The sequence below is a fragment of the Gigantopelta aegis genome, chromosome 9, assembly GCF_016097555.1.
Source record: "Gigantopelta aegis isolate Gae_Host chromosome 9, Gae_host_genome, whole genome shotgun sequence".
Classification (NCBI taxonomy): Eukaryota; Metazoa; Mollusca; class Gastropoda; order Neomphalida; family Peltospiridae; genus Gigantopelta; species Gigantopelta aegis.
Window position 1 is genome coordinate 30,064,390 of NC_054707.1, and position 27,388 is coordinate 30,091,777.

The 27,388-nt window shown below is 32.0% G+C and overlaps 1 protein-coding gene across 2 annotated transcripts in view; it reads right to left on the reverse strand.

Annotated features, from left to right (window-relative positions):
• Positions 1-1,985: 1,985 nt before the first annotated feature.
• LOC121382109 (cAMP-dependent protein kinase catalytic subunit alpha) overlaps positions 1,986-27,388 on the reverse strand; it is a 40,687-nt gene continuing 15,284 nt past the window's right edge. The window contains exons 2-3 of one of the 2 annotated variants that reach the window (XM_041511608.1): positions 22,587-22,613; positions 1,986-9,550 (exon numbers count right to left, since the gene is read on the reverse strand). In XM_041511608.1, coding sequence (XP_041367542.1) covers positions 8,491-9,550; positions 22,587-22,600 — 1,074 coding nt within the window. In that variant the 5' untranslated portion in view covers positions 22,601-22,613 and the 3' untranslated portion in view covers positions 1,986-8,490. The remainder of the gene's footprint in view (positions 9,551-22,586; positions 22,614-27,388) is intronic. The other variant, XM_041511609.1, reaches the window with a different exon arrangement.

The window sequence follows — 27,388 nt, forward strand, 5'->3', positions numbered from 1 at the left end:
TATATATACATGTGTATATATATTAAAATATTAATTTATTTGTGTTTCTTTTATTGTTCTGTAGTTAAGTTAGCTAAGAATTCACATAAGGCACAATTAACAGTAGATGATAGTCATAAGCTGCAAAACAAGACCAAAAATAATATTTAAAAAAAATAAATACAAATTGAAATACAAAAAATAATATAGGCCATTTTTATGGCATTAAAAGTATCATTTAAGTGCAGAGTTTTAAACATTTTATAAGCAATTATCGGAACCACACAATAAAGGACTGTTTTATTAGCATACATGTAACCCTTTAAATTAAAATTAGAGTAAAGCAAAAACGAAAAGAAAAATACCAACAATGTCAATTTTACAACTACCCCAAAACATTTAACACTCATTTTATATTTACTAACAAATAAATCAATACCAAATAAAGTATGTGGTACCCATATACATATTTAGTTTTACATGATGTTCACATCAACAAAACATTTCATGCAATAAAGCACCATGCAAATAATTTGTTTTTATTCCACCAACAGAAAATAGGTGAGCCAGACTTTGGGTACATCTACATTATGCAAATTCTGCACAGAGCAGAACTGCATGTTCTTCACATTATCACTTAAAAGTTGACAAAATCTCAATTATTTTATTTAAAAAAATTAAAATCTTCAATATAGATTTTAAAATGGCACGCCCCACATTCCATGTATGCAATTCAACGAAGCTTGCAGTGCATTTACAGAACCATCTCTATGTTGAGAGGTTCTGTGCCGATATATTCAGCATTTGGAAGAAACTAAAGCAACCTTTTTGCAAACTTAAGGGAGAATCCTCAAGGTCACTTCAGTGCAAGGTGTTTCCCTGTGCTTTTAAGTGGGCACCTTTCAATCAGAATCTGTGCTACAAACCTGTTTATAAATGTTTCAGAAAAGTGAAAAGCAGGCAATAATAGGTTTTCAACTTTTTTTGCAACCTTTGTTTCAATCAGAATCTGTGTATTTTTCTCTGCCATCACTTGTACATAGCTACACTATTTTAAGTCATAAGCTGTTTCACTGCCAACGTACCGTTAAAAACTGCCTTTTTAACTGATGCCATGTTCTGTAATTTGACTGGTTAATTTCAGTTTCGTGAGCATCAAATAGACAATAAGCCCGCAGTCTAAAAACTCCATTTGGTTATCTCCTAGTTAAATACTCTTGTTTTCAGTATCAGTGTGTATATTCAGTGCATTTCTGGTCAGCCTAATGTTTGTAGTAGCTCAAACCTAATTTCAATTAGGGGATAATATCACTCTTTCGTTGTTAACTACAAGGATTTATAAAAAAAAAAATGATTTTGGGACAAGACGAAGTAGAGTCCCAAAATTGAAATATTTGGCAATAAATCTTTATGAAACACACTGATATTATCCCCATTCTAATACACCTATTATGAGTATCTGTAAGAAATTTTATTTTGTTTATTAAAGAAATCTAAAAAATGTTAAAAACCTAATTATGTATTCTCTTTACTTACAATATAAATACTTGTAGCAAGTAATATTATTACATTACATTTTTTCTTTCTGACATCATGTGATTTAGGAGCAAAGCAAATGGCAAATTTATTAGTACTGTAGTCTGTATTTTATCATCGATTTATTGTAATACAGGATACACTAAAAAATATATTTTTGTTTGCTGTTAATTTCAGTCACAAAATGTATGGATATGATTGAACTTACATTTGTGAAGTGGTGTTTCAACCTCAGATTGAATTATTTCAAGGAAATCATCTGGATTAATTTTGGACAAAAACCACATTGATGGGACAGGTCTACAAGTTTATAACTATTACTAACATATTTTCACTTAATTTTTGTATAAACATATAAAATAATATTAATTTACAAAAGGTTAAATATTATTTTTATCAATTTTTTTTAACTTTTGTTGCAAGCAGTTAGTTGTTTAAAATTGTGTTTAAAAAAAATCAATAGTCATTTCTATCTTGTCTTCATTTTTATTGTTCCAAAAAGCATGTTCTAAACAAAAATGGTATACTTCAGATTGTAATACAATTATTTTTGATGAAGCTGCTTGTGTCGTTTTGGGAACATTTTCATCTGAAGTTAGTAATATATTTTTTAATTAATTATATCAACATTTAAACATAATTGAAGACACAGAATTAATATACTAACGAAAACACCACAAATCAGGCTAAGTGATAGCATATTGGAAATGATTTCGGAATTTTGTCGTGGTAAATCCTGGTTGCCCATGACAGCATACATATATCGTCCGATTTATCACAAAAATTAACCAATGGAAAAAAGGCTTATATGCCAGTTGTATTAGAATTCCTAATATATATTTTTTCACACGTGAAATTTTATTGGGAAACAAAATTTACTTTGAGGAGCGATTACTCAGTTATGATAATCAGAAATTCATTAAATGGTCAAGAATAGACACAAATGAATAATATTAAACAAGAAAATTTATTTAATGCACAATTTTAGTTGTTAGTTGGAATACAATGGCAGCAAATTCAGAACAGTATCTTTTAAGTAAAATTTGTTGGAGAATCCACTGAACACACAAATCTGCATTTTGTACAGGAAACTGCATACAGGAAACGTGGAGTCAGGATCAAAGATCTCTACAACTGGCATATTCAGTGGTGATCAAATAAATAAAGCAACAAATGCCCAAATTTAAAAGTTCATTTTGCTTTAATAACATCACTAGAGCACACTGATAAATTACTCATCAGCTATTGGATGTCAAACATTAGGCAATTCTGACATGCAGTCTTCAGAGAAAACCAGCTACATTTTTTTTTTTTATTAACAGAAGGGTATCTTTAATATGCACTTTCTCAGAAACAGGACAGTACATATCACGGCCTTTGATATATCAGTCATGAGGCACTGGTTGGGAAAGAAAACACCCAAAGGGTCCACAGAGTAGGTTCAATCCTATGACCTCACGCAAGCACTCTACTGACTGAGCTAAATTCCATCCCAATCTTACCATGACCACTATTCAACTTTACACTAGTGGTACCATGGCATTTACAATTTCCAACTGTACAATGTACTTTTTTTTTAATCAAATAATATACAAGACAGTACAAGGCAATGAAAATTTCACAATGTTGCATTCCTTGTAACATTAAGATAAGTGATATAGGCAATAGTATAGTAGTTTTACAGAAAGTTAAACACTTTTTAAAAGCCTCCCCACTTCACACAGATCCCCAACCTGCAAAAAAAGAAGTGAAACAAAAATCCACCTACATATATGCAGTGTACCACATCCACTGGCTCAGACTCCAAATCAGTACAATCTTATAAAAAAAATATGTAGTCCACCAAATGTCAGCAAGACTACTGGTATTAAAATACAAACAAAAACAATGTTATTCTGTCACATCTAATACGTGTATTTAACACCAACAACAAGTACAATTTGTTTCTCTGTCTATAATGTAACAGCATTTTACATGGCAGCTGAAAGACCAGTGAATGTTAGCAAAACATGTAATTATAAATACACTTCATTCCAGTTGTTAAAGCTACCTACTTTTATATGTTAATAGATACTGCTCACTGCCACACCTACTGAAAACTGGCTTGCACATTATTTGTATACTTAACAAAGATTTGAGGGGGTTTAAGAGGAGGGGCAGACAGTATAAATTAATAAATAAATTCAGTAAATAATTAACTTTGGATAAATTTGTACTGAGGAAGAAGGATAATTTGGAATGGACTGTAGCCAACCAAAATATCCAAACAAAAGTAAAGCAGTCCAATAAAATCTTTGTCATTCAGATTTCAAGTACACGTTTTGCTATACATTTTCTTTTAATTCCAAAAATGTAGTACAAATAACGTTTATGAGACACTGATGCAAATACACACACACACACACACACACACACATACACATACACACACACATGCACAAAATATATGAATATGAACATTTTCTAAAGAAACAATTTGTATTACAGTATATTTAAGTAATCAGTAACAAAGAAAGATGTCTAAATGAATATTTAAATTACTTATTCTCAATCATTTAAACTTGAAGGAAGCATAGGATAATTATAATGCAGAAATAGAATGTGAAGCCAATTTTATTACTGAATATGATGACTTCATTATTCATAATGGGTAATCATCCACATACCACAAGCAAACACATACACAGAGGAGCATCTGTCAAATGTTGTTAAGTATATTTAATTTACCTTCTCTACCCACATTGACACCCATACTTTTACATTTCCACCTTTAGGCCAACCTTATAAACAGCAGTTTGTTGAACTTTACCCACTCTTAGTCTTTTTGTTATCTATTTTATACTGGAGTGGGGGGGGGGGGGGATCCACTAAATAAATATGGCTGAAAACATTGGTGGGTCTAGAAAATGTTTTTAATCATGTAGCAAACAATTTTTTCCTTTGATATTGATTACTATCTAAGTGTATGATTATCACTAGCGTGATATTTATGTCAAATCATAACTTTTATTTTATTTTAAAACAAAATCTAAATCGGTAAATGGCACACATTTTACTTAACATACATACATGTACATATGACCATGCATACAACAGTAAAGTAACAAAGGAATTTTTTATTCTAGACATAAAAACAAATAAATTTGAAGACAAGAAATTACGTTATGTTACTATTACCACCAGGGATCATTAATCACAAATATATTCATGATCAGAAACTTTTAAGACTGGTCAAAATATGTCTCAGAATGCACATGAAATAAACAATATACTGTGTGGAGTCATACAGCATCATCAACACAATTATTATTATTATTAGGGTCTAATATTACGAAGACATTATTCACAAGAAACACACCATAGATACAAATTCGAACATGAGGAAATTACCACACTTTGTATGTCTAAATATGACAAACAGTCCTCAAAGACAGTTTCTTTCTATATATCATCAGAAAAATATCCACACAAAAAATTGCAGATATATTTGTTTCACTAAGCAATACACAGTAAAGATGGAGACATTATTGAAAATCATAAGCATCACAACAGAGTCACCACTGACTTTCGTTCTAGACATACACTCATCAAAGTTGAAGGAAGCTGGCAAAAATTGTGCATGACAATGAATGGGCAAGATGTAAACAAGAGATGGGGATGAACTACGTACAAGTACATGATCAAGGATACTGATTATTAACAGATGCATAGTGCAACTTTGACAAAACAATTATAAAAAAATGGCTAATAAAATTGTACAAGCAATAAACAATGAAAAGAAAGAAAATAATTAAGTCAAAGGGATCTTGTTTCATGATCATCACATGTGCTGAGGTGAAAAAAAATGTCTGTTGAAAGTGGTAGTTTACAGGTAGGAAACAATATTTAAAATGTAAAGGATAACCGTCATAAGAGTGCCAAAACAATACCAAAAATTGTCAAAAAGGATCTTGGCTAATAGATACCGACTGAATGTGCCAAGTTAAACACACCTGTCAAAAATTTTACAAAATATTCTGTTACATCATATTTTGATTCCTGTTTTAATAAGATGCAGGACTTGAACTTAAGAATTTGTCTCCCATATCAATTTAAAAACAAAATTGCGGATACAAGTACAATTACTCTTACTTATTGGTCTTATTTAATTAATGCACAAATAAAAGTGCATAATTAAAATTTAATTTGAGCAATTAAATGATAATAAAAAATTTAAGAATGCCATTTCTGAATTAGGCTATTTCTATAAATTCTACTAGCATGATAAAAGCAAAAGAATTGCCTTTTTCCCATAATTTATTGCCTGATAATTTTAAAATATACATTACATTACATTACATTAATAATGAAGCAGTTATAGTAACAAACTCATCCCAGATACTGGGCACACAGTAGAACAAAATTCAATTTTTGAATTTCCGAACTTTAACACTGGTGGAAGTCCGTTCTAGAAGCCATCTTACAAATTCATACATATGTGTGATAAATATGGCTTTTTTCTTTCATATTATTCATCAAATGTTTTACACTTCACAAATACTAATTTTTTAAGAAGTTCAAAATCCATTTACACGTAAAAAATAACATGAATATATATATATATATATATATATATATATATATATATATATATATACATATATATATATATATATATATACATATACATATAAGCAGTAATGGAGGGTTTATAGATTGTATTTTACATCCACTTCATGTATGTGACAAAGACCATTTTAAACCTTGGGTTATCTTCCATACAGGTAGTTTATTCATACACATTCTATTATTTTAGGTCCACCAACTCAACTCTCTGACCAGATGTGACACAATCACAATAGAGAATCAATAACCAACAACATGAATACAGCATGTGAATTTGTAACACAACTATTTACTTCTATATTTAACACATAATTGTGATTACTTAACTGTATTACTATTAGCTTATTTCGAACCACAATTTATCAATACTTATGCTATCTGCACATTAATGTAGAGGATGATTTTCCACACACAACTCCCCCCACCCCCCCCCCCCCCCCCCAAAACCCAGATTGCATCATGCAACTGAATAAATATAAACAGAGTTTGCTACCAATGTAACATGATTCCCCATTAATATAGTCCTTTTAATGTCTAAAATTAAATATAAATATACTTTTTTAGAATATCAGTGTCTGTGTATTCAATGTGTTTCTGATCATCCTTATGTGTGTAGCCCCAACTGGATTTTACTTCCCAATAAGTTATGTGTATGAAATAATATATATTACAAAATAAAATGAAGTTTAAGCTATTACAAATATTAGGATGATTGGAAACACTCTAAATATTTGACCCCGATATTGAAAACAAAGAATTGCATTTAACATATAATTTTAGTTAAACGACTTTGATAGTTAGAAACATCTTAACTATGGGATGAAACTTTGCAATTTGACACTTTTATTCCATTATAAATTGTAATTCATAAGCAAAACCGAATCATGCGATATATATATATATATATATATATATATATGTTTTTTTGTTGTTTTTTTTTTGTTTTTTTTTTTTCATTCATAAAACTTGGGTATATCCATTAATCTGGCTGGAGAATATGTCATTATTAGTAAGATTACTATGTTACACTAATGATAAACTTGGGGTGGGAGGATAAATTTGTTTCATCTGCCAATATCTGAAACAAAAAATCGTCGCTTTTATTAATGATAGTGCTTGGCCAAATGAGAATGTCTAGTTTATACTGAAAAACATGTGAATGCACATAAACATGATTTAATGCAAACAGTTATTTTTAGACCATTCTGAAAATAATAATGAAGTTACAAAATATTTTGGCAATAATAATAAATTAATGTTAAAAACCCATATTTCACATAAATAGGCATGTTTTAAAAAACATTTGACATTCTGAAAAAAAAAGAAAAAGAACTTGTATTTTAAACTAAAAACCCTTTACAAACTTTGCAACCCGTTTCACCTACATTTAATGAAGGTAATATGAAATAAGTAGTGGAATATCCTCTGAATCAAATGAAGAGTGGTGACATTTAAGCACAATGCTTCAAAACATTACAAAAACAAACTACCATACATCAAATATACATTACATGTACAGGTTCCCACTACACATTTTGTTAAATTTTATCATAAGCAAGATACCATAGTTTATTTCTGGGGAAGTTGGGCAATTAGCAACACTGATTTTTCAACTCAAACTTGAGAGAAACTGATTTAAACTTTGTGCAGCAATAAAGTCTGATATATGTGTCAAGTCACTTTGTCCAACTAAGTCTCTACAATCATAAAATTAAACAAATGAAAATCCAAATATATTAATAGTTTGATATATACATATAAAACAAATTATCATTTTTTCTCCATTATTATTTTTCAAATGAAAGAAAAATGAGTGAAACATACATGTAGACATGTACTGAAAGGTGTTTCTTAAAATTGATTTAGAGGATGATAGAGTGCAGTAAATTAATTTATTTTTTAAAAAGTAAATATTTTCACCATAATAAATTTCTGTAATACATATTGATCATAACTTTCATGATCAAAGTGAAAATATTTATACATTCGTAGACTGAAAAATAAAATTCATTCATGCACTGTTGCAACATTTTGATCATTGACTAGTTCTAGTCTAATACTACATATATGAGAAGGTTAAATGTCCTTCAAAGCCGGACAACAGCAATGACAGTTAATCACACTTTGTAGCATCAACTTAAAAAAAAAATTCAGGTCAGCATAAAATTAGTGCTTCAATAACATACGGCAGAAACTTCTAAAGCACGATTCATTGCAATTATTGCCACTGATGTGGGTTTCGGACCTTGTCTTTGTATTGAGCTGAAAGTACAGTCAGTTATGTTGTTAGGAAGAACCATGCAAAAACGAGACCCGAGTGGTCAGACCACTGCACACCGACAGAAAAGACAAATGCACAATGGTAGTTTTTCAAAAGTCTGCAAACTCTTTTGCACATTTTTCTGTTGATGAAATACGCAATGGTTCCTCTTCATAGTCATCAAAGTTGCTTGTGTCACCTGGGCCTTTCGATTTCGGCACAAATGGTGCTTCGACTTTTTTCTGGTAGATAGCAATCCAATCTGTAGTAGAAAACCATTTGTGATTCTTTATATCACTGACACCATTTTTCAAGTTGCCAAAACGCTTTGTAAGATCCACTTGCAGCAGGTTGCGAAGCAGGTCTTTCAGATCTGAGCTGAAGTGAGACGGGAAGCGAACCTTTCCAGATACAATCTTCTCATAGATCTGTATTGGCTGGTCTGCAAAGAATGGTGGATAACCCGCAGCCATTTCATATATTAGAACCCCAAGTGCCCACCAATCAACGGCTTTGTTGTATCCTTTGCTGAGAATAATCTCTGGAGCGAGGTATTCAGGTGTACCACAGAGTGTCCATGTTCGACCTTTGACTCTCTTGGCAAAGCCAAAATCAGTCACTTTGATATAGCCTTGGATATCAATCAGCATGTTTTCTGGCTTCAAGTCTCTGTAAACGAGATCCAGGTAATGAAGATATTCAAATCCAAGAACTATCTGTGCTGCATAGAACCGAGAATGGGGTTCGCTGAAGCGGCCTATCCTTCGTAGATGCGAGAACATTTCTCCACCAGTAACGAACTCGAGAATCATGTACAAGTTGGAGTTATCCTTAAAGGAGTAATCCAAGCTAACAAAGAATGGAAAGTCAATAGCTTGCAAAATCTTTTTCTCACTCAGTGTATGTTCGACCTGCTTTAACTTCACTACCTTCTGTTTATCAAGAATTTTCATCGCATAATACTGTTTATTGCCCTTGTGCTGTACTAGCATCACTCGACCAAATGAACCGGTTCCTAACGTTTTAATCCGATCAAAATCATCTAGGCAGGCTGTGTTTTGCCCTGGTTTCTCCCATTTCTGCTGGAATTCCTCTTTAGCCTTGGCAAGGAATTCCTTCACACTCTCGGCAGGATCACCCTTCTTGGCTGCAGCAGCATTCCCCATATCTCTGAAAACATTAAAATATCTATTTTAATGTACAATTTTTTTAGCAGTTAATAATAATATTATTGCTTATTTTAATTAATTAATAAATGAAGGAATGAAAGTAAATGTTTAACATTGTTATTTCTACATTTAGTCGATAAGAGAAAAAACAAAACAAACCTGCTGCCTCCACATAGGCTACTCCTAAAAATAAACCATAAGATGATATCTAAATGCTCTTTTCCAAAGCCAGAACAGTACATACCATGACCTTTAATGTACTAGTTATGGAGCACTGAAAGCAATTCTCCGACTCATCGCACCTCAGAACACTACCACTGAGCTATATCCCATAATGTATTAATGTATGAATAAATGAATGAATGAATGTCTAACATTTATTAATGTTTAAGTAAATAAACTATAAAACTTTTCTTTTTTTTAAATATGAAAAACCAAACAAAAACCACTTGTGGGGTTGTTATTTGTGCAAAATATAAATAATCCTTCAATACATTGCTTAGGTATATTAACACTGATTTCTCACACCACCAAAATTCATATACAATGTACAACAGTTTTCCAAAGTAGAATAAGCATTTTTGGTGTAAACCTCATACGCTGAAAATATTTTATTTTTTTTTTGAATTAGTATAAAAATTCTAAAGAAACAATAAAACCAAAATGAACATCAGTTGTCAAAAGTCGAGCATGTTTAAATTAATCAAATATGTCAAGTATTGCTCAATTCATTATCTATTTGACCAATTAATTCATATATTTTATGAGAGGTGCAATTAAAGTAGGTCATGGTGACATGCATACATGGTTTGATGATCCTATATGAATTGATAAGGAAGATAGAGTCCAGATAAGGATTTCTTTTAATGTGCAGAAATCTCAAAAGTAGGTCACAGTGACCTAGTTATGGTATACATTTCACCGCCATTCCAAGTTGTACTAGCATACAAGGTTTGGTGATCCCATATAAATCAGTAAGAAAGATATGCCATGGAAATGAGAGTTTACCAACGGACAATGCCATACCATAATACATGTCAAAGACCGGTGTACAAAAAAAAAAGTGGTGGAACTTGATCCTTGGGGTTGAAAATTTAAGATTTATTTTATAAGGAAATAGAAAACCATTATAAAAACTGATGTTGGTTAAAGTTTTTACACATAACAGATAACACATAAGCATAACAGAATCACTATTGGAACATGTAACCCTTACACATGCACAATGTATACTACTCAAAAGAATTTAAGGGTCAGACGATATTTTCGACATTATTTTCTGAATGTCAATTATATTAGCTAGACCATAATGTCACGCATGGTATTGTTCCATTTTGACGAAAGTGGGTCTAAGCAACCCATAAATGAATTAAAATCCACTGTCATTGACACTGTCGACTAGTTCTAATGGCGAAAACATGCTTACATTTGCACGTAAATTAGGGCGAAAGCGAAAGGTCTGCTAAGTGCCCATAACTTGCTTTTTCACAAAGCGCTTCATTTGCACGCTTTGCGCGTGTATTCCATGTTCTCAATGCTGAATTTCCGTATAATTGGAGCTTGCGTCACTGACTATCGAAGATCGAGGAAGGGCTATTGCTTGGCTTCAGGATGGCAATACGCAAAGAAATGTTGCTCTGAGACTTGGTGTCAGTCAGAGTGTCGTTGGCCGACTGTGGCAACGGTACCAAGCAACGAATTCTGTTCGAAATCATCCACGTTCGGGAAGACCCCGAAGCACTACAAATAGAGAGGACCGCTACATCACCAATATGGCTCTACGTCAACGCACAACCACTGCACGCCGATTACGTGACAATCTGCGGACTGCGACTGGAACTCGAGTGTCTGATCAAACCATACGCAATCGTCTGAGAGCCAATAATCTACGCTGCCGTCGCCAGGCTGTTCGACCACCACTCCTACCACGTCACAGAACGGCCAGACGTCACTGGTGCACGCTTCATCTGTGGTGGCAACGTGTTCAGTGGGGTCGAGTGATGTTTACTGATGAGTCCAGGTTTAGTCTCCAGTTCAATGACGGTCGGGTTCGTGTCTACAGACGTCCTGGGGAGCGCTTCGCTGACATTAACGTTAGACAACGTCACCGGTTCGGTGGTAGCAGCGTCATGGTGTGGGGTGGCATCTCTATCCACCACAGGACCCCCTCTATATGGTGGATGGAAATCTGAATGGAATCCGCTATCTGAATGAGATTATCCGGCCGTTGGTTCTCCCAGGCCTTCAGCAGATTGGCGGCGGGGCAGTTCTGCAGGATGACAATGCCAGACCCCACCGCGCCAGGGTGGTAACGGACTTTCTCAGACAACAAGGTATCGCCAGGATGGATTGGCCAGCATATTCGTCTGACTTGGCCCCAATAGAGATCGCCTGGGACGAATTAGGCAGGAGAGTTCGGGATAACCATGCCCCTCCGGCCAACCTTCATGATCTGGGTCAACTTCTTATGGCAGAGTGGCAGGCCATTCCCCAAGAGTTCTTCAGACGTCTGATCAACAGCATGAGGCAACGATGTGTCGAGTGTATTCGCGCCAGGGGTGGATTCACACACTATTAAACGAATGTTCTAATGTGTAAAATCCATGTTTGACAACCTTCAACTTTGACAGCATGTCATGTGACTTTCTTGTATACAGTGACGTTTATTTGTGGTTTTTTGTAAATATGGAACAATAAATTAAATTTTTGGTGTAATTTACATCATCAATCTAATACACTCTAAAACTTATTGGTTATAAATTTTTTACCCTTAAATTCTTTTGAGTAGTATATGTATCTTAATTAGCAAGAAAGGCAATTCTAAAGTGTTCTAATACTTCGGATTTGATAAGTGAAATGAAGGGCCCATGTCCAAGGTGACACAAGACAATGTAGGAAATAATCAACCTTTTATCCCAGATTCGTCCTCCCAAGCTAACACTCCAAAAGATGTCGAAGATGACTGGATAACTTTGTCATTGTTTGATGGACATGTAGAAAAATTTGTTGTATTCACATATGTCAACTGTTTAGCAAAGTTCATTTTATTTAATAATAATAAAGATTTACTTTTTCAACATGAATTCTTTGGTACTAAATGCGTTGCCTACCATAAACTAATTTGTTAACAATCATGTAACAAAAAAATTAGTATTTTTATACACGACCCTTCCCACATGTAATTCTATGAAGATTTCCCATCTAATATTCATCAGTACTGCCCACCACCCACACCAATTCTTTTTCATAATGTCAAAGATTTTTCTGTTTGTATTTCTGTTTCCTTGGTTTGGTTAATAAATTTTACTATTATTAGATAGAAAATCATCTGTTAAAAGAACAAAACAAAATGAATGGTTGCATTTTACTTTATAACTTAAACCGGACACAATTAATAAATCATTACACAACTCATGCCAAACACTCCATCCCTCCCATAATTGTTTCATAATGTGTCCCATGATAGCCCCTTCCTACAACATTAAATAACTGAATGGCCCAACATGTACATATAGTTCCTTCATAGATACCCAACTCAATTCATAAAAAAATAATAATAATAATAATTTTATAAAAGGAATCATTTGTAATATAAAATTCATGATTGTATAAATTTACTTCTTTTTTTAATTTTAAAATTATAAACTTTAAACAAAAAGGTGAAAACTTGTTATCAAGCTATTTTCTTTAAAAATTAAAACATTCAACATGCATTGAGATGAACATAAACAGGTGTAACTATAAACCAAGATTCATTGGTCTAAGATTTATTGGAGGAAATGGACCTAAATCAGTAAATGTGAAACCAATGCTGAAGATGGACACAAAAGTTGATAAAGTGACCGTTAGAAAAGTAATACTTTTATTTCGCCATTCAATACGAGTAAAAAAAAAACGAAGTGAAAAATCTTTTTAAAACTTTTTAATAAAAAGATAAAACCCTTATAATGTATTCAATGCAAAACATGTCTGTCCATTTACTAAACCTTTTGGTTATTTTGTGTAACAAAAGCTGAATAATTAAAATAAAAAAGCCACATGTTATGTTCTGAAAATTTAAAACATAAATCAATTCTATTGTTTTGTTGCTTTTTTAAATAGGAAGATTCTGGAAACATTTTGTAACATATTCCACAACACCACTGCACTTAAAAAGCTTATGACATAATTACAATGTTTTCCCCAATAGCTTACAATTGTCTCAAACAATAAGCTTCCATTAAATTTGTTAACAAATTTCTACCTTACTCAAATCATATTTTCGAGCACAGGATGTGCAGTTTTAAAATTATCACTCAATAAAAATTAAAACCAAAATTAAAGATTTTTTTTTTTTTTAAATCAAACTTTAGAATGATCATGATCTTAGTGTGCACTTTAAAGCCTCACTTGCTGAACACTAGTTTACCAAACTGAAATATAAAAGCCATTCTTTAAAAGAATCATGTACCGTATTAAACTGCATTTGGAGATTACCCAGAGTTTGCTGTTATAAAGATGTTTGTTTCAGACCAACAGACTTTTTAATTACTAAAATTGCACAATAAATACATTTTCTTGTTTAGAATATTAGTGTCACTATATGAAGAGAGAAGAAATTTCATGGCTGAGCAGACTTCATGAGTTTATTACAAATCATATATTTCACAGGACAATCTGTCAATCAGTCATTTTACATACATGTAGTAATAAGTGTGTATATTTAAGGATTGTCTGTTATTTCTTTTACATTCATCGGGGTATGAACAAAAACAATCATCCGTAAACTGTGTGAATTGGCAAAGCCGTTCTCACGTAAGTTTGCGGATGATTTTTTTTTGTTTATACCCAGACGAAATAATGTAAAAGAAATAACAGACAATACTTATAATTAAATTTGAATCATACTTGCTAATAATAAAACTAAAACTTCATAGTTTATTTTGAATTATTTTTGGTCCATAAACAATAACTTTCATTAAGACAACTTGTCCATATAAAATGACATTATCAGATTGTTCCCCCACAATGTAATTTTTACATTCATCGAGAATTGAACAAACTCCCGTTGCTACGTCTGGACCAATGGGATGACGTTATGTGGCAATGAATGTAACAGAAATTTAATTATTAAAACTTATTAATGTGCTCTCAGTGATAGAGATGCTGTATATTTATTGGTCAGTGTGGTGTAAGCATGTGCAGATGAAGCATGATTATTAATATGCTGGTATGTGGCCACTCTTATATATAATGTGTGCTTGACAAGAGCAAGTTTTTCAAACAACACTGTGCAAGTCTTTTTCAGACTGCTTGCCTGGAATCATAATGTGCAGGTAGCATTGTGGTAGACCTGTCCCGCAACAAAATGCTGAAAAATAAACTTCTTACAATAAACATCACAAAGCATTTCAGTGCAGTTTTTTGTGCACATGCATAGTTAATTTTGCTGTAAAACATGGCCAGTTTTGTTTCAGCAGCTGCCTTACTCACGGAAACATGATTTACAACATACATGTATTAAGGCCAATGACCCTACATGTAGTTTTCAAGATACATACATTTTTTGTTTCACATAATGTACAATTGCACCAGGATGACTCAAAACACATTAGATTAGCAAGATTTGATAATTTAAACAAAAAGCTGTAAATAATGTTTTAGTTAACAGCAGAAAAGCTGAAAACATTTTTACCCTGTCTGATAGTTAAAGCTGCAGACTCTAGTTATCTACATTATGTCCAGATTTTCAAACATGACAATGGTTTAAGAATCTATTACTAGTCTACTGATCTAATTATTGCTTTTTTCATATTTAAAGGAACCACAGCCATTTATGAAATGCAGGCCTCCTTTCCATTTGGAAACAGCAGGAGAGTTATCTGTTCTAAAACAAAGCATCATTACAAATAATAAAGTATGAACAAATCTTTAATGGAAAACCAGCTGTAAAGAGTTATGCACAGTATATCGATATAAAATTTTCTTTAAAAAAACAAACAAAAACCCAAATTTTTTTGGGTAAAAAACAAAAATAAAATGTTATGGATATACTATGGTAAACAAAAACATTATTAACCTGTTACTACACCACCACCTCAACAACATAACACCAAACTATCAAAACATTCTGATAACAAAACAGAAAAAAAACAAAAAAAAACTTATATACTTTTAAAACAGATTCTTGTAGTTTAAAATCTTAGACAGATACCAGAGAATGTTGCAATGCCTGCATTGTGATGTGAAATAAATTTATTAAAAAGCCACTACGCTCACCACGCTAAACCGCTAGCCCAAATTTCTGACCAAATAAAAACTGAAATGAATATCAAACCTTAAAATTAATGTCATGATTTGATTTTAGTTATTTATTTTAAATTCTATTTATCATATATTTTATTTTATCATATATTATATATATTTAAAATAAAAAATTATTTATACTTATCTATAATAATATGCAGGGTAGGTTTAAAAAAAAAAATAATAATCATATGGTTGTGAAAATGTAATAGACTGGTGACCACTTGCATTATGCTTACTTTGTATTAGTTAGAATAAAGAAGGAGGTCCTGAAAGGGACATTCCCGAGTTTGCTGCAATTTTTAAGATGTTGTCAACTAACAGAGACTTTTTAACGATTGTAAATATATATCAAATATATTTTTCTACATAAATTATTAGTGGCTGTTAAACATGTTTCTGATTGTTCTAATATTTGTATTAGGTTAAATTTCATTTTATTTCCTAAAATATTTTTTTTCCTATGTACGAAATTATTTGAAGACAAAATTCAGTTTGGGCTCCTTACAAATATTAATATGACCAGAAACACACTGAATATACAGACACTGATATTCCAAACAAGAAAATATATTTAATATGTAAGTTTAATCGTAGACATATTTCATTAGTCGGAAACATCTTGCAATGCAGCAAACTCAGGAATGTCCCTTGAAGGAAATGTTTTATTTAACAACGCACTCAACAAATTTTATTTACGGCTATATGGCATTGGACATATGGTTACGGATCACACAGATACTGAGAGAGAAAACTCACTGTCGCCACTTCATAACCTCTCTTTTTCTATTAGCTGTAAGTGATCTTTTATATGCACCATCCCACAGATAGGATAGTACATAGTACAGCCTTTGTTAAAACCTGTCATGGAGCAGAATAAAGGGTATTTTAGGGTTTAATTCAATTCAATTATTTTATTGTATGCAAGGCCAAAGGCCCATATATATACAAGTACAATAATATTAATATTGACATTTCGGGACCAATTGTTCAAATGTTTCGCCAGCTGTTTAGGCAACAAAACAAAACAAAACAGAAAAATGTATTATTACATATTACATTTCTAAAAATATCCAAATATAACTATTTATACAAGCCCATGGTCAGCTTAACTATTCTGTGAACCAAATGGACTCTGGTTCAGGTGACAGTATATAGTGACATGTCATTATAAATTAAGTATTATGAATCACAAATTATTGGCGGCTAAAAATATTCAACATTTATTTCTTTTTTCATTTTAAACACTAGTCAGTTGGGATAATAGGTTAGTGTTTGTCACTAGCCTGTCTTGAAAACACACTAGCTTCATGAGTTAGTTAACATAGTTGTCAAACACTGAGGCAGAGGGAAATATTTTGAAAGTATTCCTGGCCTCAAATCTTTTAATATTTGTCTGTCACTGCCATGATTTTAAAGTCTGAAGACATTATTAATGACTCGAGTCTACACTAAAAAAAAACCCAAATATTTTGAGACCATTTTCTAGATCTACTCACTTCTAGCATTTGCTTCCTGATTAAATTTAAGAAGCAAAGATTAATTTTTATTCAATAAAAAAAAAAAAAAATTGAACTGTGTCAATTGTTGTTAACCAAGTTTGCCATGCTTAAAACTTATTCCGACCCCATTGGACAGAAAGCTAAGAATTATGGTTCTCATGTTATGTACTAGATAGTGAAATGATAAGCAAATGTGTCTTTGAAAAATCACACTACAATAAAATAATTTAATAAACAAATTAAACCGGCCTCGGTGGCGCAGTGGTTAAGCCATCGGACTACAGGCTGGTAGGTACAGGGTTCGCAGCCCGGTACCGGCTCCCACCCAGAGTGAGTTCTTAAGGGCTCAATGGGTAGGTGTAAGGCCACTACACCCTCTTCTCTCTCACTAACCTCTAACCAACTAACAACTAACCCACTGTCCTGGACAGACAGCCCAGATAGCTGAGGTGTGTGCCCAGGACAGCGTGCTTGAACCTTAATTGGATATAAGCACAAAAATAAGTTGAATTGAAATGAAAATAAACAAATTAACATTGGGGCCAAGATACACATGTATATACTTGTAATTGCTATTTTGCACCACATGTGTTTGCCAAAAATAATTGTTAACAACATCATCAGGCCTCTAAATGTAAACAAGTTTCATTCACTGGTTATGCAGATATGAAATGTGTTATCTGAATGTGTTTTACGTAATTTTAAATTCAGAAGATTGAACATTTGACATTTTTTGTATTCATGAGGTTTGTTTGCATAGACTGAAAGAATTTAAAACAATGTTTATTCACAGTATTTAGACTCGCATCAATTATTTGTACAGGTGTACTGAATCAGTTTTCTGTCATGAATTGTGGCACACTAAAATAATGATATACACTAATAATTATGCAATGTATTTGTGGGAGGGAGGGTGTTAAAAGAAGAAGTAAAATAACAAGTAAATAAATCAATTTAAAATCTTTTTTAAAAAAGAAAAGGAAAACCACAAAATTAAAAGCTTAAAAAGCCAACTGGAATATTCAACAAAACAAAAAAAACTGCACAAACTGTATATTTTAATTAATATTAGGTGTAGCATTAGCTTCTAAGTTTTATACTGATACATGAATAATCTCAATTATACATACATGTCAAATTGTGACATTATGGTCTATACTTCAGAAATGTTTAAAACATTTATGTTCATTATCAATATCATAAAGAAACATACCTGTAATGTTGGCATTTTATTGCAAAATCTCAAGTTCATGTCTCACATGAGTGCCAAGTATCAGCCAGTTTACCAAATTCTTAAACATTATTAATAGAATGTAACTATAATTTTAATTGATATTGTAACTGTTAATAGACAGTTAACAAGTCTTTTATACTAAATAAAAGAAGGTGCATTAATCTACAGTATCCCAAGTACATCCGCCTGCAGATACTGTTGTTTTTCTACATGTATAAGCCATACTCATGCCTGCATAAAACCTACATGTACCTTTAACATGCCACATAAAACCCAAAATACAGAATTTTAGTCCTAGAACATGTATTAATTTGTAACAAAAAAAAATGGGTTTGGGGTCAAAATCTCATAAGTATGACAGAATACTACATGTATGTAGAAGCTATTTTCTTTAGGAAGACACTTCCAGCTAAGTGTGCTCAACTTAAGCATATCTACTAGCAATATATACTATATTAAAAATATACAGTTTGTACATTTTAAAAATAAGCAACAAAATTATAATTTCCTTTACTTTCTTAATTTTTAATTAAATCTAAAAAAACCCAAAAAATAACACTTACCTGAGAGGAACAAAACCCAAAACCCCCACACAACTATTAGCAAATTTTGACTTAATTACTGTTAGTAGTAATACTAAATCAGTAGGTGTAAGCCTCCAAGTTTATTGTTTTAAAACACTATTTTCATTTCAGGGTTAAAGCTGACAGAAATCATAAAATTAAAATTTTAAAAAGGAAAATGTAAATAAAAAAAATCAATTTATTTGAAAATACATAAACATGCCTCGAAGAATTGAAAATGTGTGTAAACAATTTAGGGGTTATGTAAAACCAAATTCAGGTATCCCAATTAGTTTTTACGCAACCTTTTTTGCCCACGTAACCCGTCATGACCATGTAAATAATGACATAAATCCAATGTGCAAATGAAAAATGAGTTAAGCAAAACTATACTTATGCGCGCGAATGAAACTATTGCTCTCAAAATTTTCAGAGGCCTGCATAAACTAGTTTGAACTAGTTTGAACTAGTTAAAATGAAAATATACGAGTGATTCTCAAAATAATTCTTGTACCAGGCCAATAAAACTGGAAAACCTGTTTGTTTTTTTATACATTTTACACTTTAATTTTAATCTTTTTCTAAACTTATACTTTATGGTTTAATACATACAGGTATAACTTAATGTTTTACAAAGGTATTTATTACAAATTCACGTTATATAGAACCCACATTAAGTGTGACACATTTAAATCTTTAAATATGTTGTTTGTTGCTGTCACTTTGCATTTAAATATTGATTATTTTTTAATGCTCAGTATTGACATTTCTTTTTTGAGATTGTCATATGCTAGCTGGTAAGAACAAAAGGAGTATGTTTGATCTACATGTATGTCCTTCTTGTAACAACCACAATGGGTCTTCTCTATGTAAAATAATTACAATGCTTTTCATGATCATCTAATTAATTCTTGAAAGGTGTGGAAATTCAAACTTATTCCTAAGAAGAAACACTTCATTATCTGTAATTAGAGTTTTCTTTTCAAAATATCTGTGCTTTTAATGAGTGATTTCATCCGAGGACAGACATGTTTGTTTTAGGAATGATACTGTGGAGATATGGGACTGTTCAACTGCATAACACTCTAGAGGAAATACCATGGGATGCAGTTTAAAAAGTTATGGCGAGGCACCATTTGTCAACAGTTGTGTTTTTATTTACATGTATAAAATAAAATTAAAGACAGTCATTGCTATTTTGTTTTGTAACATGATGTTCTATCTAGCATATATTACCAAACCAAAAACCATGAATAAAACAGAAAATCTAATATCAGTTATATTACATGACAAGGAAAGTGGAGGGTGGTGTTACCAAAAAATCCAAAATATTCATTACATAATTGTTGAACGGCCCTGCTTGTATATGATAAATTATTTACAATTTTAATTTAATACAAGTCTTACAATTATGATTTCAAAAGATGCCTTATTTAAAAGAATTATAATTCTTATGTTTTCTGTAATTTCATTTTCATTGTTATAAATGGATTAGACATTTTGTATTTTTGACATTTTGAAAAATGTTTTATATTTCGGTTTTTATGGCAAAACCTACCCTCTCTTAAATTGACAGTGTTGTAGTTGTGGTACATGTATATAAGGATCTGCAAAATATTTTGTATTTACACATGGATAACAGAATTTTTTAATTTTCAAATGATTGATATTTATAACAAACAGGGAAGAAACCAACTAATTTTGTTACAAGGATGCAATAGAGTTGTTTATATATGTCTAAGTTTATTACAAAACTATTGTTTCCTATGTGGTTCAAGATTTATTGATCAGCAAGATATTAAATCATCTAAATATCATTTATGTTAGGAGGTTAATATGTTTTGCTTTTTCATTATTTTAATAGGATAATGTACTAACTTAATTCTGCATTTTTAATTGATGTATACATGTACTTAAGAAGACTTTAGCAGGAATCAAATCTGTTCACATGCACTGACATTGTAATAAACAACCAAAGGAACAACTATAAATGCAAAACTTTAACGTTCAGCTAAAGGCAAGAGTATTTTAATTTTAAAAAATTAATTAATTAATTTTTAACTCTCTTCACATGCACTGATAGGTGCAACTGTAAACCAAGTTTCAATGACCTAGAACTTATATTGTGACAAACTGATGTTTCTAACCACTGTTATCCCCCTTGAAGCAGTTCATACAGCACAGTGCCCCTGCAGAATTTTAACTGGTAATTTAAAAAACAAAAAAACATGATGCATACATGCTATTTGTTCAAGTCTATTGTTTTCTTCTTGCAAAAATCGCAGAAAACCATGAAATATACAGGAATGTTTGTGAAACAATATGTGCTTCACAACAGAGTTCTTTATGGTAATGTAGTGTCTTACGTTCCTACTATAGCCTATTGGTATACCACTAGTTTGGGAATTTTAGGATCCAATCACAAATAAAATAAATATTTTGTTGCAAGAAGGACATTTTATTTAAGAATGGTATTTTTATAACTTAATCAAGAAAATAAATAAATGATTAAGGTCTAATTTTGTTGTACTCAAATACTAAAATAACGATTATCAAATTGGCAATAAAACATTCTTATCTGCAATTGAATATTCTTTTCTTTCTTTTTTACACCTTAGATTGTAGTGGATTATGAGAATAACTCGTATATATATATATAAATAATAAAAAATGTAAAAGTAAAATGGCTTAGTAACATATTAATAGCGAATTAGCTCGATTGTGAATTTATTATGACATATGACATGTCATACATGTATATGCTTGCCAAATTCAGTTTCAATACAAATTTGGTAACTGGCAGCTGAAACCCTGTTCATATGATTATGTCTATGATATAATGGTGACACACGACCTAAACAACAGCTTTAGTGTTATTCGAACAGCACTGACTGCAGGTATTTTTATTTTCAGGGAAGCCAGTCTTTTGTTTATTTTTCTATAAAATGTTATTAAATTTGCTACAAGTGTTATCCAATGCATCTATTTAGTTCAAATGTTCCCCATTTCAACAGAATTGGTGGGCAATGTGAAATTGGTCAACTGGTTAAAACATTATTTAAAAAAAAACCACTGTTGTCAGTTTCAGAGTTAGATGATTGTTCTTTTTGAGTGATTTTGCAATTTTCTGTTTTCTATAGCTTGTGTACATGTAAGTATTGAGTAAGTGAACCTTACATTACTAAAAATGGCTTGGTTAATTAAATATTACTTTACTGCAACGTACATGTATATATTTAATATTTTCTATGTAAAAAAAGGTGTTGTGTTTTCAAGTGCATATACATTTATGTGTTATTAAGATCAGGAGAATCTTATTCTAGATAACTGCACCTTATGGGGAAACACATGAACTTAATAGAATGTCATGGACCACAATTTTGCTTTTCAAAAGTGGTTAGTAAACAATTGTTTATTGAAACATGCATTAATGGCAGAACGTTTTTCCATTACCTTTCGCTAGACATCTCACTTTAATATCTGAAATACACATACACATGTACTTGTAGAAACATCACTTTTTTACAGTATTGCAGCCATTTGGACCATAATTTATTTATTTTAAATTTAGCAGCCCTAAATTCTCAATGTTTTAGACAATTTAAAAACAGGCTATACCCTATGGCATGGTAATGGGATATAGAGTTCCATTTTTTATGCAGCACAACTCACTGCTATAAATTAACTTTCAGTAATTGTCAACTATACTGACGTCCAAAAGAAATTATACAAAGAAAAACTTATTTAAATTCCTTTATAATTTGGATAATGGAAATAAAAGGGTGGTTGAATATCTTTCTGCTTTTATGAAATAAAATTTGGTTTCCAACATGCCAAAACACCACTCTCATGCATATGTATGTTTTAAATATGCAACATATTTTGGTTTTTCTACAGTAGTCTCTCAGAATATTGGTATAGTTTCTTTTGGACATCAGTATACACAGACTAAGGGTTGAGCTTCATTTCCAAGGCCTTTAATATTTGAACAGGTATACAGTGATAGAGTGGTTGTTGGAGGTACAATGGCAGCTCTCGATATCGAGATGTCTTGCAATGGCAATTTAGTACAGATAATAACAAAGTTAATAGCTGATAATGATAAAAATGCCGTTACAGATCAATTTTGCAACAGCTATTTGTAACGACACTGTTGATTGACATAACAAATTTCAAAACTACAATGACTAGGATAGAATCCAGCATTATATATTTAAAAGATACCTATGAAATAATAAATTTAGACTTGCTCCGTAGGAATATAGCATAAGCATCATTTTAGGTATGGTATTAGCTGCATACCAGTTTGTACAAGATCAGGTACAGACATACAAGTAAATGCAAAATAGTTGATATGACCATGACAAAATTATTCCTTGGTGTTGTTAAAACCCGATATTTCCTTTTTTCCCAAAATGAGCATACATGTATGTTAAGACACAAATTTCACACATTTGATAGATTTTCTAACTACTGTCAGTTTAAAAAATACAGTGTATTTTTACCTTTAATATTCACATGAATTTAAGTTCTCATTTACAATTCAATTCTTATACATACTGAGGCTACACACACTGTTAAGTAGTGCACAGTTCTCTTATTTATTCCAATGGATGTTAAATAGAATATTGCACCTTAACTGTAAACCAGTAAAAGTACCATACATAAAAATTATCATATAATAGAAAACTAGTTTGAATACAAAGAATATCAAAAGTGAAAACAGACATTATCCAGCTTGAACAGAAACATGTTGCATTCACGGAGCAAAATGAATCCAACAAAAATCATCCATTCATCTGTGGCCGATTTTGGTTTCAAAACATGGTACACCTTGTAATGCATGTGTACTGCCAGTTTTATTTATTGATAATTAGGGCTTGTGAAAACTTAATCGATTAACATGTATGTGTATATATATATATATACACCAGTGTCCAGTAGAACAGAAAATACACTAATTGTTTTTGCATGAAACCATGGTAAAGATCGCTATTCAAGTTTCCCAGGATTTTGAGATTTATGTTGACTGTCATTTCGAAGAATCAATGTAATCTGTACTCATAATTTTTACGAGCCGTGTGGTCTCGTATGCTAGCTAAGATGGAAGAGTCCTATATGATTTTTGCGAGCCTCAGGCTACCACTCTCTCCTCAAAATCGCTCACTGTACACGTACAAATATTGGTAATATTAATTCAACTTGCCAAAAGTTTACAAGCAAGTAACATGCAGTTATTCAATAAAGTGTCATAATATGCAATGAATATTACTTTTTTTTTTTCTTTCTAAAAATTCACGAGAATCCATGTAGATTCCCATGGAAGCAGTCCACGGAAAACCTCCGATTCTAAAAAATTTCAGAGAAGAACTTTATCAACAGTGTCAGTATATAGAATTCTGTGGCATATGCTACTAATTGTATATGGATTTTTAAAAAAACCTTACTATTTACTGGAAAGAACAACCAATTTATCAGTAACAGTTGATCCAATTTAAAAAAAAAAAAGAAAACAAATTTAGTTGTTGGTTCCATTTTTTCTTCAGTCAGTGCTTACTAGGTCTTACTAGCCCCATGTTCAGCCAGCAAACATTTCGCTAACGTTCGCAAACTATTTGTTTGGTTTCCAATGTGGCCATTTGGTTTACTGTGAACCGCACAAACCAGTCTGGCGGACGTTTTTTCCGCAGCCCATTACTTTTCGAAGATTGCTTATTCATGAACAGCGCATGGGATACTTTTGCTGATGTATTTTGCGCACTGGTTCAATGTTTGTATGGATATTACTGAAGCACATTTCCACAACCGACAAAAAGATGTACTGATTAAAAAGAGCAGGTAATTTAAGGTTAGGAACATAATATCAGCGAACTAACATAGAAATGTTTGATGTATTATTAAATTTGGGAAAACTTAATTACTGTCTTGTTATTATGCAAGAACTGAACAAACATGTTCCTTTCGATTCTCTTCGTTGACACTTTAGTTCATAGAAATGGGCCAAGCACCGCTTGGCTCCAGGCCAGACTAGTCTCGATAAACCACTATATTTTGAACATGCACGGATTCGAATGTATGCTATGCTTTTGAAGCCAGTTTAAACAGAAGCTTGATAACCATACTATTTTTTTTTTTTTTTTTTTTTTTTTTTTTTTTTTTTTTTTTTTTTAAATTCGGTAATGTTTTACTCACTGATTATTCAATTTAATAAAAAAAATTGAAATATTTCACACAAATGCAAATAGATTTGGATGTTTTATACTTGCGCGAATCCTGGCACATTATTCAGTGTTAAACAAAAAATAATAATTTTAATTAGCTTTATTATTCTGGGACAATATCAGTTTGCCAAGTCCATCTTTTATTTCAGGATGCTAACATGAATAAATGAGCATATATCAAAATAACTATGGAAGTTTCCATTACTCGATCAATGTGTTTGATTTTCATTGTGGGTGTTTGTTTTTAAAGTTTTTAAGTCATTTACAAAAAATAAGATCAAATCAGATATAGGTGTTTTTCACAAATTAATTTTTTCTGTCAAGATTTATTTTATTACACATTGTACAATATCCAAACGAGTCCCAGCCCACCCACCTAAAAGAAAAAAAGAAAGCCATATGGTCTTGAACATGATATATAATTATTTTCAACAAAGTACAATAATTGTTATATTTGGTTGTGGCTGTGCAAACAGGCATCGAAATAAGTCGAGAACGGTCGTTCAGGTTACCGGGAGGTTACCACATGTTAGAGAAATTTCAACGTAACGGTAGTTTCGTTTCCGAACGTAAACCAGGCAATGCATTCAGGACTTCTGCATTTCATTATCTCGTCAGGAATTGCATCGATGTTCGCGCGCAAGTCACTCCGCGTTAAAGCAGCGTCCACTAAATGAATTTACGTCCGCGTTTTGTTTTCTCGTACAAAATTGCACCGATGTTCGTGCGCACTTGTGGAATTGCAAAGCAAATTTTGGCAATCCGCGTTTAAGCAGCGCCCACTAGATAAATTTACTTCCGGATTTCGTTTCTCATACCGATGTTCACACGCACCCTTACAATTTCAGAACGACCGCATAGTAGTAACAGGAATTCAATTCTAACTTTCATATAGTTGTGGAAACCTATAGGTTACCAGGTTATATTTTGTGGTAACCTGTAAATGGGTTACCAGACACAATGCTTATTTCTAGGGGTGCAACGATACGGTCAAAATCGTATTGCGATATATCGCGATATAAGAAACCGTATTGCAATATGTATTGCAATATAGTTGATATTATTTAAATTTAATATTTATGGGTTGGTTTTTTTTATTGAAAGCAGAAGGCATAAAGTGTTTAATGATCTTTATTAGTTTCAGCTGTCAGGCTAAATGTTTTAGGCCATATTTTTATTTTTAACACAATGCTAGTCTACTACTACACGGGTGTGACGGTGTCAAACTATTTATAAATTGTCTCATTGGGAAATCCTTACTATCGGGCTTTTCTTTTGCTGGGGCCTAATTCACAAATGTCTCTTAGGCTCTGCTAGACAACAAAGCATCCTCTTCGTAAGTCGTTTAGCATTGCACTGCGAGATCACAAAGTTGCGAGAGTTTAGTGAATTAGGCCCCTGCTCGCTTGTCACGGAAGTGTATGCATTGAGTCGCAATGTTTCGGCAGGACGACCGAACCAGAGGTTATTGGCCGAGGTGTTCTAAACGATCGGCTGAATTATTCCAAGTTCAGGGCAAAAACAGTGAAGTGCGATTCTCACTTGTTGATTTATTTCTTTGAAGATGATAGCCGTAAATGAACAATGAATAGTAATGTGTAAGTAACAAAACATTTATTTCGTTAACTGGTTATTTTTATTGGACTTTTAACATGTTTGGTTTAGAAGTTAGAACCAAGTAGGCTATAACGTGATTGTTACATTTCCTGTCATCACCAATTAATAAAATGATGGGGGTTTATTTTGGGGATTTTTGTTTGTTTGTTTGCCTATTTCAAGTCAAATAAGATACAAGGATTAAATAGCGTGTAAAAATCGCAATACGCAAAACTGTACCACGATTCGTATCGAGCTGATCAATTATCGCGGTATACCGATATACCGGTTTATCGTTGCAGCACTACTTATTTCGATGCCTGTGCAAATATACTTCAACTGATTCTGATCAAATACGAAAGTTCTCCGAAAGATTTAATAGTATGCTTAGGCCATTTGAATATACTAGTATGTGATACAATTTGTACTCTTTTAATG